At 47.5% G+C, this 18,546-nt stretch overlaps 1 protein-coding gene across 1 annotated transcript in view; it reads right to left on the minus strand.

The window, feature by feature from the left end:
- LOC119450678 (patatin-like phospholipase domain-containing protein 2) overlaps positions 1 to 14,846 on the minus strand; it is a 62,117-nt gene extending 47,271 nt beyond the window's left edge. The window contains exon 1 of the mRNA XM_037714190.2: positions 14,068 to 14,846. Within this exon, the coding sequence (XP_037570118.1) occupies positions 14,068 to 14,227 (160 nt within the window). The 5' untranslated portion in view covers positions 14,228 to 14,846. The remainder of the gene's footprint in view (positions 1 to 14,067) is intronic.
- Positions 14,847 to 18,546: the final 3,700 nt, after the last annotated feature.

The raw sequence follows: 18,546 nt of genomic DNA on the forward strand, positions 1-18,546 counted from the left end.
TCTTCAGCAAGTGCTCGTGCTCGGCACGCGCTCGTGCCACTGCTCCCGCGTTCGTCGTCGTCGTCGTCTTCTTCCGCAGGTGGCTGCATTTCCGCTCATCATTCCAGCGTAGAATTTCACTTATCTATACTGTCGTCGTAATGGGGAGGCCCTGTTTACGGCAATATGAGCCATTGCTTATGGTAGACGTAGACGCCTTACGTAACGGACAGATTTAATTTTGAAGCAATTTAATTTCGCGGAATCGCAAGCGGCAGTGGCGGCCGAATGCTGCTTGCTAACCACGCCGCCGAGCAAACTCGAGACATGGAACGCAAACGACAACGGCGGACAGCGGGCATATACGACGTCGTTCTCTCCGTCGCAGCCGAACGTGCTTGTAATCTCATAAGTGAGAAATACTTTTTAACGAACCCTCGGGATTACCCCAGTGATAAACACCGGGGCCGCACGTTTCAGCTTCGCTGGTTAATCATCTTCACCGAGTTGAAGGGCCGACGAATGTTTTCCGGTGATCACTATGAACACACCGCATTCCATAACACAGCTATATACCGTACCGTATCCTCTTCGATGGCTGGTGCATCGGGACTCTCCGTAAAGGTCGGTCCCCGTTGATGGGGAAAAAAAACGCGCGCTGGCGCACACCCTACGTAAACACACACACACACACACACACACACACACACACACACACACACACACACACACACACACACACACACACACACACACACACACACACACACACACACACACACACACACACACACACACACACACACACTTGTATACTGCGCTCGCTATCACGCGGTATGGGCGGGTGACGCAGCGCGCTCGACGTTATCGCATCTTGTTCGCGCGAGCCGCTATCGTTGCGCCCCACGCGAACGGTTCTCGATTGCAGAGGGCAGCGTAAACAGGCATCGCGTCACCACGAGAAATATATTGCATAAACAAGGGCGTGAAAGGTGAACGAAGACGGACGCACAAGCATGGTGCTGCAGCAACACACAACCAGATCCAGCAACTAACAGCAGCGAAGCGTAATATATGCACACACACACACAGCGCTGATTCATCCCAACACTTCATTATTCCGAAAGAGCAGACATGTATAAACAGACTAAATTAAAAACAGCACGAAACTAAAAATAAAAACGACACTGATGCGTAATCGTAATCTCCCGTCCCTCTTGCGATGTTCTAAATTCAAGGGGCATTAACCAGCTCTACGAAAATACATACGTAAGTAAACATATATATATATATATATATATATCATCAACAACATATTTATGTCCACTATAACTTTAACGCATGTCCACGGTTCAAAAGCGCTACTGAAAATTTTGTAGTCATATAACGACAAAATAGTACAGAAACGAATGACCTACAACGTTCACTACTCGTATCTGTCGCAATTAAATGACGAGCGATTTACGCAGTATTCCCTCGTATTAATTTTGCATTGATACTTCAGCGCAGCCGCTATATGTGTAATTTTCTTTTTTAATATACGCGACAAGCAGTGTGTGTGTGTGTGTGTGTGTGTGTGTGTGTGTGTGTGTGTGTGTGTGTGTGTGTGTGTGTGTGTGTGTGTGTGTGTGTGTGTGTGTGTGTGTGTGTGTGTGTTGGGGGGGGCAGTCACACCTAATAAGAACATCATCTTTCTCTAACAGTATCTTTCTCTTCGGCACAGTAATAGATGCATCCCGGCAAAGTACAACGCTTATTCAACTAAACACACGTTTAAAAAAATAAAGTAAGGAGCCCTCCCCGACAACGACAGAACGCGTATAACCACTTTGGCGCAATGCCCTCCCCACGAGGCGGCTAAATGCGTGAAAACCTTTATACCCTATAGGAGTATACAGTAAACCCACTCCACCGCATGTGCGCGGCTTTTCAACTGACAGATCGAGGAAACAGCTGCGCCTAACAACCCACGCGCCGAAGGCCGAACGAAAGGCCAAAGTATACACCGCCGCACCAGCAGACTGCACGGACTTTATTTATATCGCTCGTTAGCGTGAAAGAGGATCAAGAGAGAAAAGTTAACGACTGAGCTCGGTTGGCTACCCTACATATGGGAGAGAGGGAAAAGTGAAAAATATAGAGAGAAGAGTAGGAACAGTCTCCAAGATCATGAAGATGAAGAAAGGAAACTTAATTTCTATAGCCAGCATATACTGTATAGCTTAATTCACTGGAGTCTCGGCCGAGAATCTGCTTTCTAAGAACGCGTAACTGATCATCTTCAATGTCACATAGTCTTCGCTGTTTGTTTTTTCTTATTCGAAATGCAATCCCACCCCTTACATAACACCCCCTGAAATGGGCGCCCTTAAGGAATAAAACCGAACTGAAACTGAACTAACCTACCCCCATATGCGGGTTTATGTGCAACGAGTTGGTAGCTGGGAGAAAAACAATAACACAAAATGTTTGGCCGCACCGCATATAAGCTGCACAACATAACGTCCGAAACAGAGAGAGAAGGGGCGATAGGCGAGGTACGTGTCAGGAGATACAGAAGCGGACGCGTACGAACGTATCTATACGAGTTAGTGAAAACACCGTATCTCGGTTCAGAGTGCCGTTAACACGCGAAGATGGGTTCGGAGAACGCCATTACAGAGCGAGAACGCAGACCACTGATCCACCGAGATATCGGGACATAGGAATGCCGCGGAATTTTCGGTGCCATCTTCCTCGTTTTCTTCGAAGTGGACTTCGAAGTGGACGCAGCTGCTCGTAATCAGATTTGGTTCATGCCGACGAGCGAGGTCGACACGGTATGCGAGACTTGGTATCGTCGAGTGCATCAGGGCGCAACGACCAGACGCCGACTGCGGTACACACACATAACTTATTTTCTTCTTCTTCTTATCAAATTCGGCGGTGGAATTGGCATATTCGGGTAAACTGCCTCGCGTCCGCGCCGACCTGACGTGCCTGCGTCAAAAGCTCGCGGAGGCCACGTGAGGAAAAATTTTTCTAGACTCGCGATCAAGAAGGGATCACAGCGACTGCCGTGCACTTGTCCCTGAAACGCGCGCTTTCCACGCGGCGTAAACACGCCCGATTGTCATCTGAAAGCATGCATGCAGTGAGTGCAAATTATGGAAAGTACAGGCACTCTCGTCGACGACATCAGGCCATAAACAAGACTGCTTCCATTGAACCCCCCCCCCCCCCTTCCCCCTTGTCTTTTCTTCCAAAAAATTCTAAAGATACCATTTTCAGGGCTAAGTTGGCCACACTGTTTTCCCACTTGCCATGTTATAAAAAATATCGAATGAAAAGCGGACGGCCTGCTCAGGTGGCAGGGAGAGCTTATAAAGAGTTCTAAAATAGCTGGGACACTGCCCATGGGCACAGCAAAAAAAAAAAAAAAAAAAAGAACAGTGCGCTGGGGAAACACATGCAAAGTGCCGCTATTGCGAACATTTTCACATTGCTGGCCGTCGGTATATAGAGCGGTACAACTTCCCAGCGAACCGCCATGGTGCCTCTCCACTGGAACATTTACTGCACCTATAGGCAGCTTTCCCACCCATTAGGACTCTGTGGTTTGAGGATTTCTTCACGGCCCTAAACACTATATGCACGCAAAATGTGTTATGTGTAAATGCGGCGGCGCTGCTATCGTCAGTGTTGGTGAAGAGAAGGGAGATTGATGTGAGCTAACGGGTTTCCTCTTGCCGCATATGACAGATAAGAACTTTGGAAAAAGGGTTTTGAGCTTTCTCTCTGCCGAGCTTCGGCGATGAAAAAGCGGAGATTCGAAGTGCACACTTCTGCTTTCTTTCTTTCTTTCTTGCTTTCTTTCTTTCTTTCTCTCTATGGAGATGCTAATGCTATTCATGTTGCAGCCAACCGGCAGAAGTATCTACGTATTCACTTCTCAGAGCCACCCATTAAATCCAGATTGATTGAATTGTTATGCGCATAGCACGGTCTATATCCAACCCTTTCTTTAACCTTCACCGTAACGAGACCTTATTCGCTGTGGATTAATAAAGCTATGGCTCTCTGTTGCTGCAGCACGACCCCGAACTCCGCTGGTGGGCCAAAAACAAACAAACAAACGAACGAACAACTCGTGCACTTAGATCTTGGCGCACGTGTAAGGAAACCGACACATTCGAAGCTAACGCAGTGCGTTCCACTATGCACGTTTGCAACGTTAAACCCCACCAGCAGTGATAAGGCCAACAGACCGCGCGTAAATTGCAAGCGAGCTGTCGAGACAGCGAAAAGGAGAAAATGAGTCCACGACCGCGCCGCAATTACACGAAGGGAGAAAGCTACATGCGGTCAACGCAGCACGATCGAGGTCCGAAAGTGACAGCGATTTTATTTATTTTTATTTTACTTTTTTTTTTTGAGCCTGGAGTTGACCATCTACAAGTACGAGTTACCTCTCGACAAAATTCAATATGAAAGAGGCGAAAAAGGTGACTATTAAAAGCCGATCTGCCGAAGGTGGTTCAAAGAACGGAGCACCGGTGGCGTGATGCGATGACGTCAGCCTGACGCACGTACATGATATACACCCTCGCTGGCACGACCACCAAGTACACTTTTTTTTTTTTTTTCGAAGAGACGTCCCGGCGCGAGCGGTCGGCTGGACTTCCCCGATCGCCGTTGATGGAACAAAAACAAAATTGGAAGCAAACGCGATATAGCCCCAATAGTACCGTGCAGTAGGGCCAAGGCTGCGAGACCTGCGAACGCAGACGCGTGCGAACGGCGTGGACGGATACCTTTAGTTGAGTTCGCCTACCGATTTGTCGAGGCGCCCGTGCAAACTTCCACTGTGCTGCGCCAAACTACAGAGAGATAGAGTACAGAGCCAATTAACTCGCGCGCGCGTACGGCTGGCACGAGCGCCGGCGACTCGCGGGAAACCGTCGCTGAATTACAAATGCTCTTGGCTTGGGACATGTTGTTTACCGCTAGTCGTCATTGTTTACAGCGTTTGGCAAGGATTAGAAACCAGTCACTCGCGTAAATTAAGACAGCCTTCAGCGTACACCCAACGGTTTTTCACTCTCTCTTGTTTTTGTTTTGTATTTTTTTTCCCCGTGCAGCTGGTAGACGTTTCATCGGGTGTTTTCCGATAGCAGAGACCCGACCTGGGAAACCCACGGTGATCGGAAATGTTTTCCCGACTTTGTTCTCAGAACACTCCGGAGATATAAATTCATTCATCGCGTAATGCGCCGAGAATAGCGCGAAGCGCTGTAGATGAACGATTAACCAGCCACCAATTTCTCGCTATATTCGTCTAAATTCGCGCCCTCCTCTACTACAACAGAAAACTGCAGCGTCGTGTTCTATACGAAACCGAGCCGAAACATTTATTAACACCGGCGATATCTCTTAGCGGGTGGCACCGGCTGCCCGTGATGTACATTCGGCGCGTCTACTGAATTTCTCAACCCCAAAGCACCACATGATAACGTGTTACCGGCGATCGCGACTACGGCTCGGACAAACAACCGTCTGTAAAATGAAGTTGATCTTTTCAGTTTCTCCCTCTCTTCCTCAACGGGTGCCGTAGTTGCCAGCTAATTGCAGGAATCCCTTCATCATTTTACACCTAATTAAAGGAACACCTGTACATCTCGGATTTAAACGTGGCAGATTAGTCGCGATGTTCAACGTCCCCTTCGATGTTTGCTTTTTTTCCCCTTTCTTCGTACTTCTGATTATTTCGTAGTTTCCTATTTTGCTACTGTCTTCTTCTTTTCAATGCACGGACATCATACATTCCTCGTGTTCTATCTCGCTTCATCTCTTGCTGCGAAGTTTCCCCGAAGAAGTCTATCAGCTGCAGCACATGCGAGCCAGCACTTGCAGGTCATTTTGGCGAACCGAAAGCGCTTCCTTTTTGCAAAGAAAACAAAGCGACGGACGAAGCCTTCGTGAGCCATTCGTTGCGATCAGCCTTATACTTCTCCAGTTTTTCCTCCCTTTCGTCTTCTTGCTTCTTTCTCCGCGCATTGCGGGCTGCATAATGTAGCGATTCTATTCTACTTATTTTCTTTTTTTCGCACTTTTTTTTTTTTTTCTGTGGCCTGACGGTTGCTACGCCCGCGTTATTACCATCGGGCGACCGTGCATCAAAACGAAGCGACAAAGCCTTCTGACCCATTCGTTGCTAATCATCGCACTTGTCTCGTTTTATTTCGTTCTTTCTTTCTTTCTGTCTTCCTTTCTTTCTTTGCACACACACCGTCTACTCGACGCTGACATAAGCAAGAATCGGTTTCGATGGCACGCCCCGCGTGGCAACCGCCAGCACCACACTGCCCCCGCACATTTCCGTGCAGCGAATGCGTGACCGGGCGACACGGCGGGGACGCCATTCCTAAAAACGAGAAGAACATTGAACCTCGACCACTGCGTGCAGCCTTTCACTATTAGAAGCATCGCAAGGCACCATTCGACGGTACACACACCAACCTCACTGCTATTGTTATTCGAAAAACAACAACAACATATATATGTATCTATATCGTATCACGGCAGTTCGCGTGTCAGTGCTCGCGAAATGGTTGGCCGGCATTCGCCCTCCGTCGTTCTCTTATTACTCTCGCTGTCTTCTGCCGAGAAATGAGCAGCGTGCGAGTCGACGAGTGCGCTCTTATCAAAGCGCTCTCAATTCGCGCTGCACTCGACGAATCTTTTTTTTTTTCCCCGCCAGCGCTTGTGCTTTCTGACTCTCGTCGGCGTCCCCCCCCCCCCCCCCCCCCCCCCTTTATTTCTGCGAGAGCACCGTGACATTGCTCAGAGAGTCAGTCCGCAGAAGAAGCAGTAGATAGAAAGAAGCTTCCTGCCTTTTACACTCGCCGATGTGTGCGGAAGCCCGCCTTCAATAACATAAAACGAGAGCGAATCAATGAGTGGTTTTAAACGGAAAGGAGGGCTTAGTGGAGTTGGCGGGAGGGGGGGGGGGGGGTGGAAGGTGCACCAATAAGGGCACTCAGCGCGTTGTGTGTGGCACAGGAAGATGACGAACGCCAGCGAACAGTAATTTCCACCACTGCCCGAAAGATCCGCCGCTGACCGCGAACGATCGAAGGAAAACAAGAACAAGAGTTACATGCGAAAACGGCACGCAAGACAAGGAAGACTGGGAACTACGAACCGTTTCCGTGCACGAAGTGCCAAGGAAGTTTCTATAGCGAAAGCGTATGTCGAACGTATCCGTACACGGAATGGCGCGTCAGTTCATTAGGCGCGGCGCCGAATCGCGAGATTCTCTCACTCCAGGAAATTAAGCTCATCGACAAAGCAGGAACGGGATGAGATCTCTGGTGGCGAGACTCACCGAAGTCGAATATCCGGGGTTTGTCTCAAGCTGAATTAATTCGAGGCGAGCTCGAGGGGTTCAAGTGATGGTGATATACGCACGAAAGGTGTTCACCGGGTGAGAGTTGACGAATGCCCAGGAATAATAATAAGAAAAAATGAAATAGAAGTGGTAATGTTTGTATGAACAAATTCCGTGAATGCGACCTGAAATACGTGTTTGTTCACGTCTTTAAAGGGACACTAAAGCAAGACAATAAATCAACTTAGACTGATAAATTATTCTTCAAAATCTCTGCTGACGATGCAATATGTCAATTATTAGAAGCTAAAATGAAGCTCAAAGTTTTTTTTTTTTTTTTAATTTCGCGCGCAAACCCCAACGTCAGCACTTCAGTGTGACGTCACGGCTTCTGAAGTAATTTTTCGTATTTGGGCCACGTTGGCTCAGTAAAAGTTCGCGAAACTTGTTATATTCAGTCTTGGGCTCCTTTGTAACACAATGTAGTCAATATTTACTGCTAAAGAATTAACTGGGACCTAGAAGACGCTATCAGAATCCATGACGTCACACTGAGCTGTTGCGGGAACTTCAAGGTGGCGTCGCCACTCGCCTCTGTGTTTCTCGTTTCTTTCTGGCTCACCAAGCGGCTTCTCGCGGTAAGAGTGGTGTTTTCGTTATTGTGGAAGGGCAATCTACGGATACAGAAGAAATAATTTTTCCCTTTAGTATCCCTATAAAGAATGCATCGGAACTCGACCTGTTCTCGCCAGCCATTAGTGCGGTATTCAGCACAATGTCATATATAGGAAGGACGTCGTGAAAGGAAAGACGCCCGCGCTATCATCACCGGCACGAACCACAACGACCACAAAGCGAGACGGCCAAACATTTTATTTTACTTGTCCCTGCCAAAGAAAGTGTCAGCGTAGCCTCTCCTCCGTCTCATAATATACTGGACAGTCGAAGTATATAGTATATTAAAGAGTGATCACCTTCAGAAACTGCACTCTCGTTGGCCAAGTGCTATACATCAGGTGCACAAAAAGCAGACTCTGCGGGGACGTCGAAACTTTAATAATTCATCAACTGAATGCCACAAAAAGCCAGTATAACAGGATGGCGCTCAGTATAAATGCGGACCTCCAGACGCTGATGCTCGGTCGTTTTAAAATGACACACTTCAGAAACGCCGGGCTCGCAAGTACCTTATACGCATGCGCATATCTGGTTCCCAAGACTATATACCTGCCAAAAATGCCGCAACAAATGTAAACAAAGATTATCAGGCGACCTTGAGTCGTCTTCCCCTTAGCATTTTTTTTTTCTCACATCGCTTTCCGGCAAAGTCTAGTATCGCACAAATGATTTCGCAACGCGTTTCAAAAGGAAAAGCGAAGAAAAAAAAAATCTCGAATCGACCTAACGATCGTCCGGTTCGATGTGAACTGTTGAGATGCTGCCAGTAGCAGGTAAAATGTGCCCCAGAGAAGTATAATAAAGGGTTCAACCGAAGCCGGCATACAACCTGGCGAAGAAAAAGAGCGTTCGAACAAACAGCACGGTCTCCTTTCTCCCTTTTTTTTTGCTTCTTCGAATTGCGTGTTCGTATCACGCCATCCGCCCGACAGTGACCGCGTGGCGCGAGGGGATGCCGGCTTGGAGTGGATCCAGCGCTACATGAATGAAAGCAAGGTCGTCCAGCGCGGATGTTGACCTCAGTGGCAACGCAGTATACAGCGCTGGGAGCGCACGAGATGGCGATTGCGGGATCGCAGGGTGCTTTGCGGGTGCTTCGGCGTACCATTAAGAAACAACAAAAAAAGGATGAACACAACGAGAGTGCTGTCATTGTATCTGCTGCGTACGGTCCGTCCCGAGGTACTGTTAACAAATTGTCTTAAACTTCACCGGAAACTCTAAAAGGCAAAGGAGTAGTGGCAAACCCCTTAGGCTATAGGCTGGACGTCTGCATACCACGTTTTGCATCTGAATTGCCAGTGGCGGAAGTGCGCGACGTCCGTGGCCGATACGGTGCCGCCGGCCTTGAGTGCTCCGCCCGCGTTTCCCGCGCGAAATTGCAATGGCGGCTGCTGTTCTCAGAGGCGGCCGATCTTCCGGTGGCCTACTTTTTTTTCGTCTTGGCAGCAGCGACGCCGTGCTTTAGCCTGCACCGCGACAGGGTGAACCCTGCAGCAGCTGCGCGAGACGACGCAAAAACAATACGCCAACACTGGCCGTTACGTGCGAAGCTTGGCAAACCCACGCGCTCGAAGGGGGGCAGCACTTGGCACCCTGGACGAATGTAACGCCCCCCCCCCCCCCCCTCCCCCGAGTTCCGGCATATACGCAACGCGCGAAGCCGAAAATTTCGCAATACCCGTCCTTAATTTCTGTACAGATGGTAAACCTCGAAAACACAGCGTCGAAGGAAAACTCAGGTTTCGATAGACACGTGTAGCGAACGAACTACAGTGCATGCAATCGGACCTCTTCTACTATACTGCTCTTTAAAAAAAAAAAAAAAAAAAGGGGGGGGGGGGCATTTAAAATACTAACAGCCCGTAGTCGAATGTTGCAGCTGTCGGCTTCACGGTTTGCACGCATAGCGCGGTTTCGCCGAGAGCAGGCGTGCATCTTCGAAGAATGACGCATTGATTCGCAAATGAGGAGGGGGGGGGGGGGGGGGGGGGGCGTGACAAGCGCCAAAGAAGCGAATGCCGCGCAGTTCTGCGCATACGGAAACGTCGCTCTTAAAAAATAAGTGCGATGGCGTTCTCCTCGCCCGCATGCAGCTCTAGGAGGTGGAACGCACATGCTGACTGCAGGTGCAGCCCGCTGTGATTTATATTACAGGCTCCGTAGACGCGTATAAACGGTTCGCTCTTGGCCTACAACAGCTCAGCCGCCGACGGGCCTCGGGAAAGGCGGGGGAGGCGGTTTGGCCGGCGAGTGGGTTCGTCTGCCCCGCGCGCAAGGACGGCCAGTGGCGCGATCACCGATCCCTCCTCGCCAAGCAGTCACCTCCATTCTCCCTCTTCGCGCTGCACTGTTTTCTCACAAGCTACACGCCGCGAATTTCCTCGTCTTATTTCTCTCTCTCCCTGCGCTGTTCTCTTCCGAAACAGATTCGAACTCGCGCTTCGAGATGAGATAAATAAATGGACACATAGATTTGTAAATGAATCAGCTATAGCGCAAGCTAGGGGCAATTGGAGAACGCAGGGAGATGCCTTCGTCCTGCAGTGGACATGAAAATTGGATGATGATGATGATGATGATGATGATGATATTTGTAAATAAAGAAATGAATAAAGCAATACGGTTAGCATTAGCAGCAGTGGGTTCACATTGGTGTATTTTGAAAGAGAGAACGCGAGAAAACAATTTGGGATAATGAGGGAGGGGAGGTGAGGATAACGTATAATGTGAGTGGGATAGCCCCGCACCGTCATCATTAGAGTTTTAGATTAGGGGCCCGCTATCGCTTGGGGCACCTAATCTAAATATCTCTAGTGTTGGGACTCGGGGTAGCGGTTAGGCCGGTCATCCTTCAGCCATAGGGATGAGTACGTCCGCGAGTAAGAGCGATAGAAAAAGAGGGTTTATTCTACATATTTACAGAGGATCTAAATATGGAAGTGCACTCCATGGGGGAGCACTTTGAATGTCTCAGCTCACTACATCTCTGAGCACATATCAGAACACGTCAGGACACACCACTGCACCCAAGGTGTCGTCTGCCCTAGTTAACCCGACTAGGGAATCTGGGGCGCGATCTTGTACGCGTTCCAAAATGGAACGGAGGCGTTCCGTTCCATCGAGCCGCACACGATTGGTCAATTTGAACGTCGCGGTTGAAATTGACCAATCGTGAGCGGCTCGATGGAACGGAACGCCTCCGTTCCATTTTGGAACGCGTACAAGATCGCGCCCCTGATGACCTTGGTGCGGCATATCAGAGGGGTCGTATTCTTCACAAAACTCCGCCTCTAATGTTGCACCCTCGCCCTCGCATTTGCCGTAACTGCGTGGCCATCTAGAAACCGAGATCGTCGCCGATCCCACGGTAGTAATTCCACGAATTTGGCCCCTCGCATCAATCAGTGGCATCTCCACGACGGTCAGCTTGTCATGGTCGGCGTCGGGCACTGTCGCCAGGTAGGTGACAGTGAAGGGGGTGGCATCGAGGGAAACACCCAAAGGATGCGCTTGTCCGATTTGGGGCGCTTGTTTGCCCGTCCCCATCGGTGTCGGGCACTGTCGCCGTCTAGGCGACGCTGATGAATGGGCCCGCCTCGATGGAAACAACCAAAGAATGCGCCCTGCCGATTCGGGACGCAACACCGAGAGTTGCATGCAGCACGCCAAGAGTCTGCGCTTAGTGTTTTTAGGCGCACGTTAAAAGAATCTCGGGTAGTCAAAATTGATCCGGAGCACTCCACAACAGCGTGTCAGGTAACCCCTTAGAGTTGCTTTGGGACGTCCAACCTCGTGAATAAATAAACAAACAAATAGGCAGATAAACGTTCCAGAGCGCCATAGCGCCGTCATCCGCAACGTTTTCCCACAGTCTGTGCAATACACCAACTTCGAATTCGGTGAAAATAAGGAAAATGTTAAGCTTAATGTGTTGCGAAACTTTCTCGCTACTGGCTAAATGAGAAACTTTGCAAATAATTGCCGAACCCTAATTTTTCTTTCTATTTTCATGCGTCATAATTAATGTGTGCATAGTAGGTTTCTCCAGTGTCCTCAAGTGAAGTAAACTAGGCACCCTGTTTATATTTGCCGGAAATAAGGGGCACGTTGTGGGTAATGTGTAGGCAAAATTCGAAGTGTGCGGATTAATTGCGGTCTTTGCAATAAATTACGTATGCAAATGCAGCTGGGCATTATGAGTGCGTTTTACGAGCAGCGCAAAATTTTAGCCTGCTGCCTCGGCGTAACTACAAGTGACAACACGATAAAACAGCAAAATAGGGCTGACCACCATGGGAAATCTGTGTGCGAAGTTGGTTGTCTGGGGATAAAATACATGTTATGCAACGCGACCGCTCTCAACGATTCCCAATGTAGCGAAAGGACTCTGTGTTAAGCCCGTTTCACATGGTGCGATTTTGCCTGCGAATTCGCACGTGCGAATTCGCAGCTGCGTAAAACGGAAACGTTATATTCAATAGAAATTGTAAGTGCAATGGGTCGCAAACGTTTAACATTTCTGGCTTAATTAGGAGCGTTCCAAATAATTATTGCACCCTCGTTTCCTCGTTCTCTCTCTCTCTCTCTCTTTTTTTTTTCTGCGTTATAACAACTAAACTTCGCGCGGTGTCCTCGGCAAACTAAACGAGGCACCTTGTTTATGTATTTGCTGAATGCATTGGGTGATGTGGAAGCATAATTCGAATTGTGTGGATTATTTGCGGCCTTTGCAATAATAATCTGGTGGCCAATGTCCAGGTGAAGTAAAAATGTGCGCGGGTGAATCTTGTAATAATTCCTCAACAAGCGCGACCGAAATCTTTAAACGCGGCCAATGTTTCAAACGGCCTATAGACATATAAGGGCAACACATTAAAGCACGCGATTATAATTACCGACAACTGCAATTCTTATTTGAAACTGCTCAAATTACGGGTTGCAATTATGCAAGGTCGCAGATCTGCCACATTTCTTTCTTCATTTATTGTGCGTGTATGCTTGTCAGTGCATGTTTGGAACTGATTTACTTTGACGCGACACTATGCACTGCCATATCACAATATGAAATGAAAGAAATGACAGGCCAACCCAAATAAGCAGCACCTTTCTTCCAACCCAAGTTCGTCCACTTTATTTTTGATATCAGATATTATTATTATTATTATTATTATTATTATTATTATTATTATTATTATTATTATTATTATCAGGCAACTGAGGGTTAACGGAACATCGCGCGATTTTGCAAGGCCACGCGAGACAAAAGCCGGTACTCCCAGGTGACACGCGAATTCGACGGGCTTCGACCGTCGCTGCAAATGCGCTCTTTCTGCACTGAAGTTGCCCGGGAAAAAAAAAAAAAAAAAAAAAAAAAAAAAAAAAAAACTGCCATTGGCACATTCTTCACACGTGTCAGGGACTCGCACCACAATATACAGCGGCGAACTGCGTGCTTTCCAAAAAACGACCGTGAAACGCAAGACGCAGGAAAAAAAAAAAAAAAAAAAAAAAAAAGGGCACTTTCAACACAGCATAGCCTTGGCTCGGCGCTGAAGCAGCGGTCTTATAATACTGACAGCCGAGCGTCAAATTCACCGATCTAGGTCGACTTTTTTGTGGTCTGTGCGAAGGCGATATACCCTTTCCTTCAGAATAGGCTTGACTTTCGTTAGTATAAATTCAACCATCCGGAACGACATTAACTCGTCTATTTAGCGTCTTTTTTTTTTTTTTTCGGACCTTTTCATGTCAATAATACGATTCAGCTTAAAATACAAGAGCATTACTTTAACGCAGGCGTTTTTTTATTGACGGCTCCGCAGCATCCGCTATAAACACGGTACGCGCTCACGAACAAGTGATGCATGCATGTACGCGCATGTTGGTCAAGGTCAGCTGCCAACGCTTCGGCGAATGCGCGCAATGGTTTAGCTTGATCGATTGTGGTGTACCAGAACCATCGGGCACACTATGACGCAGGCTGGAAAATATATATACGTATAATAAAATGAAAACAGACCGGAGAGCAATGCACTTACCCAACGGTACTTCGCAGGCGAGGGCTGCAGCGGCAAGTGACCCAGCCGACGCTCCGGCGATCTTGTTGAGGCATATCTGCGGTGCATATTCCCGAAACGCGCTGGCCACTCCGATGTGGTAGATGCCCAGGAAACCGCAACCGGCGAAAGACAGGTTCATGGCGCTCGATTCAAGTGCAGGCCCGACGTCGCAACCCGACGACGTCCGCGCGAACAATGAAAGACCCGCAAGATCCGCTCCTCTATGCCTTCGTCCGCTTCCGCAAGTCTCCGCGCACCACACAATTAACTCGAGCGATGTTTTTACTGTTCAAAAAAAAACGTCGAGTTTTGTTTGTTGCACTGCACTCGCTCTCATGCGAAAGTATCTGCGAGATCGTAGTTGCGGAACGCCTTTGCAGAGTCGATTTGTTGCGCAGGAGGAAACAGCGTAGTTGCGCATCCAGTCGGCAGCGATCGTTCGACAGCTCTGCCGCCGGCATCGCCCAAGTCACGAGCGTTCGCCGCAGATGCGCCTCTCCTCCTCATCCGGAGAGGCGTCACATTTGTTTGGGTGTTTCCCACAGACGTAATCCGCGCGCGGGCTTGAGGGGTCGCCTCCTCACACAACGCCGTACAGGTGTCGCTCGTCGTCGGTTCTGCGTGGTGTCCACAGTGCACTTAACAGTGCGTTAAAATCGTCCTCACCCACGTGAAACGCGTAGCGAATGGTACCGCAGCTTCTTTCTTTCTCAGAGCCGCAACAGCTGCCGTAGCGGTTTGGCGGTCGCGAAACGCCGCGGGGTCGGCGGAACCATCAACAAACAAAAAGAAAAAAACTCCCGCAAGGGAGGTGTGCCTCGCATTCCGAGCTAATCTCATTGGTCGAGAGGAGGTGGCGCGGTGGTGACGTCGTGGTGCGTCATTGCCATGGCAACCAGCTGGCCAGCTGCCCGCGCGAGCTCGTGCCGGAAAGTTGACGCCGATCGCTGATCGCGCTTTGATTCTATTGTAATCGTTTGTAGGGTAATAATGATGACCGATCAGAGTTATTAGGTGCTTGTAAGTTGACGTCGGTACATTTTTTCCCCGCACGTAAGAAGTCTCTTTCTGCTCCGAGAGTCGCGTTTGGTTCGGTTCTTCCTGTCAATTGACCTTGTAAGGTTGTCGGAAGGGTTTTTTCTCGAAGTTTATTGGCATCTTGCTGAATCGGCAGAGATATGGCAACCGTTGGTGTACTCGTGTTTTGTTGTTTTTACCACTTTTCTTAGCATCAGTATAAATAATAGACACGTTAACGTTCGGCCGTGAAGCGGCCAAATTCGTTGTGCTCTGAACCCCAAATTGAGTGCACTTTTCCAGCGTATTTACGCACTTACCTTTGTGGTGATAGAAAGCACGGTAGTTGAAACCATGCATGTTTCGACATGTTTACTTTCACTTGACAAAAGCCTCGCAGTAGGGCAAATTGTTCAGAATTACTTGCAGTCAACTCTTCTCCACTTTCTCTGGTTTTCTTTTAATCAGTCCATTCGCCTCGAAAAAACTGTACGTTGAGAGAGAGAATAAAACATTTATTAGTGAAAAATTAATAGTCGTTTTGTGGTCGGACCTCCTAGTCCGTTGAATTATGAAAAATCGAAAAATACGCCGTCCAGTCCACCGATTCTAACATCAAGCGGTACCAACCGCTATCGACATCACCGTGCGTCGCCGTGATGGCGGCTGTTAGGTCACGAAATCTCTCCCCTTGCGCGATCTAGAAAATGCGGAAGTAAACGGAGTAAAATTGCTTGTGACGCCTCCTTCACCGTGATAAGCGCGTTCTGCGCATAAGCAAGGCATGTGCAGTGTTGTGATTGTTGACATGGCGACCTTGTGCTCTGCTTTTGTGCAAAACCGTGTTGCTTTCGCAACAGCGGTGGTGCTTCGTGTGACAGCGACTGCTTCTCGGAGAAGGCCCTCGTTTCCGTCGATTGTTTCCGTCTTCGACTTTGGAGTCTCATGTGCTGCCCATGTGTGATGAGTCCGCACTCCACAAAGTATCTGTTCAGCGAGAACTTTCGCTAGCCAGTGGCTCTGGGTGCAGTTAAACAAATTGCAGTAAAGTGACAGGGAGAAGTAGTGATAAGTGAACGCCTACTTCCTCTTCGTCGGTTTACTGTGTCACCAGCGTGATGCTATTTGTTTTCGCCCGTGTTCGGACCTCGCTTGTTAGGCTCATAGCGTGCCTCTGTGGGTTTTGTGTAGTTACTGAACCTGAGTGGAGCGCAGTGTAAACTTGTGTTGCAGTTTATTTTCGTGCTGAGTCCGCGTTACAGTTGTCTCTTGTCGTACTGGGTCTCTGGTCTTGCAATCACAGTTCCTCACCTGGTGTTATCGTCATTGTTTAACTGTACTTAGCGCGCCCTCGTCACCCATAGTGATTTGAGCTACGATGTTTTCCGAAGCGCTTGTGTCACAATTATCTGCCGCTCGCAATTTGCATACGGAACGAGGCCAACTCGACCCACTGTCCTTGTGGCGTGGACACACAGGCAAAGTTAGGATGATCAACAACGTTTAATGGCATTTTTACATGACACGCTGTGAAGAGGTTCAAAGTTCTATCGTTACATTCATAGGTGCTTTTGATAAACAACTTTTATGGCATAACCATTTGGTAAGCTTTAGTGGGGGTGGTTTACACTACGTGAACTTAATGGACTTTGTATGCATTTAACTTGATTATTTTCGAAATACAAGTAAGAACCTCAGTGTTCCTGCTCTTACCAAAAATTTACCCTAGTTTGTTTACCCTAGGTGAGCATGAAAAAAGAAAGATTGGTTTCCCGTTGGCAAATTTATTTTATGTTAAGAGTAATTTAGCCTGCCAAATCTTTATAATCGTTGAAACCCATTTCCATTCATAATTTGGGTGAGACAAAATAAAGTAAAAATTTTTTATACTTGCTGAAATCAATTTTTCTTTGTGATTCAGGTTATATAAAATAAAAGCTGAGTCCGTATTTTTTAACGAGCCTTTTCATTTTCCATTCAACTTTTTTTATCATTTGTCACGTCTGGTAGCCGATTCCAGTGATAACAGCGTTGAGACTGTATCCTGGAACGCTTGTTTGCAACCATGCCCAAAAAATGCTGAGAGGCTATTCAGTGCAGTGTTTTAATGACCATTAGTGATCTTGCGTTTCAAAGCAATCATAATTGTCACTGCTAGTTCGCTGTCATTTTTTTAACTCGTCAGTACAGGCGTGCATAGTAACTAATTACACAGAAATAAATATTCCTGCTGGAAATACGCACGTCTGCGTCTTACTATTTGGTATTCGATACCCACTATTCGTATTCTATTCGAATTTAAAAAAGTTCATATTCATCCATCTCGTATTTTAATAACTAATGCCTTCAGAACTCTTTGATTATTTATATAATAATATATACACACTTTTTTATGTTCTTTCGATCTGAATTTTAAGCTCCAGTCAGTTTAAATCCAAGCCAAGTTTTTGAGAATGAAACTACACTTATGCCGTGCCGACACTCACGGCATAATGAGTTGATGGTATCATTGTATCTCACTCGTACAAAAGCACTTCATCATGCTGCCATACTATTGGGGCTTCCCAACTGCTGTTGTGCCGTACTGCTTCAATCAATCAATATGGTTACCCATTTCGATTAACAAGCTAGTTTGCAAGCCAAGGATCCCATTAGTTCACATTAGGCTTATATTTGCATAGCATTTGTGTAAACATCAAAGAAACCTTTGCTGAACACCACAGATTACCACATATGCGTCAACACTATCATTTTCGTTTTGATTAGAAAGCTTCTCTTTTATGTTGCCTCTTGTTGAGTGGCTGACTCGTGTTCATTGCTAGTGGATATTCATTGCACCTCCTTTGACTTTTGTTGGATTCCATATGACTTTCTGACTGTCTTTGATTGGTTTGTGAGTCCCCTCAGAATGTTCTCACAGTCGTGTGAAGAAGCATTTTGTGCTTAAAATTTGTGACTCTTTAAACTTGTGGCTAAAGATCCAGTCTGCACGCCACATTTGCAAGGTGTTTTCTTCGTTGGCCACCTCTGAAAAAAAAAAATTGCAGCCATTCCGCTCTGTGAATGTGGGCTACCAGCGGAGCTGTAAGAGAACTACACAAAGATCACTGTGCGAGTAATTACGAAAATGAGCGTTTATTGACAACGCACAACTCTGCACAATCGCTACTAAAAGCGGCTCGACCTGTCGAGGTGTCCACATTGAAACGCACCAAGCCTCTCAAGACGCTGACTTGCCCGCAACAAATTCACAAGACGTTCTATGCCGCTCGCCGATGCATGCATCCATGATGTAATGGTTTAAATCTCTGGCTTCTATGCTAGAGGTCCTGTGTTCGAATCCTGCTGGCAGGTGTTTTTAATAATGTTTATTTAATTATTCAATTATTTATTACACCGTACCTTGTTGAAAATAACGAATTTACAAAGTCGGAAGAGATG

The sequence above is a fragment of the Dermacentor silvarum genome, chromosome 4, assembly GCF_013339745.2.
Source record: "Dermacentor silvarum isolate Dsil-2018 chromosome 4, BIME_Dsil_1.4, whole genome shotgun sequence".
Taxonomy (NCBI): domain Eukaryota; kingdom Metazoa; phylum Arthropoda; class Arachnida; order Ixodida; family Ixodidae; genus Dermacentor; species Dermacentor silvarum.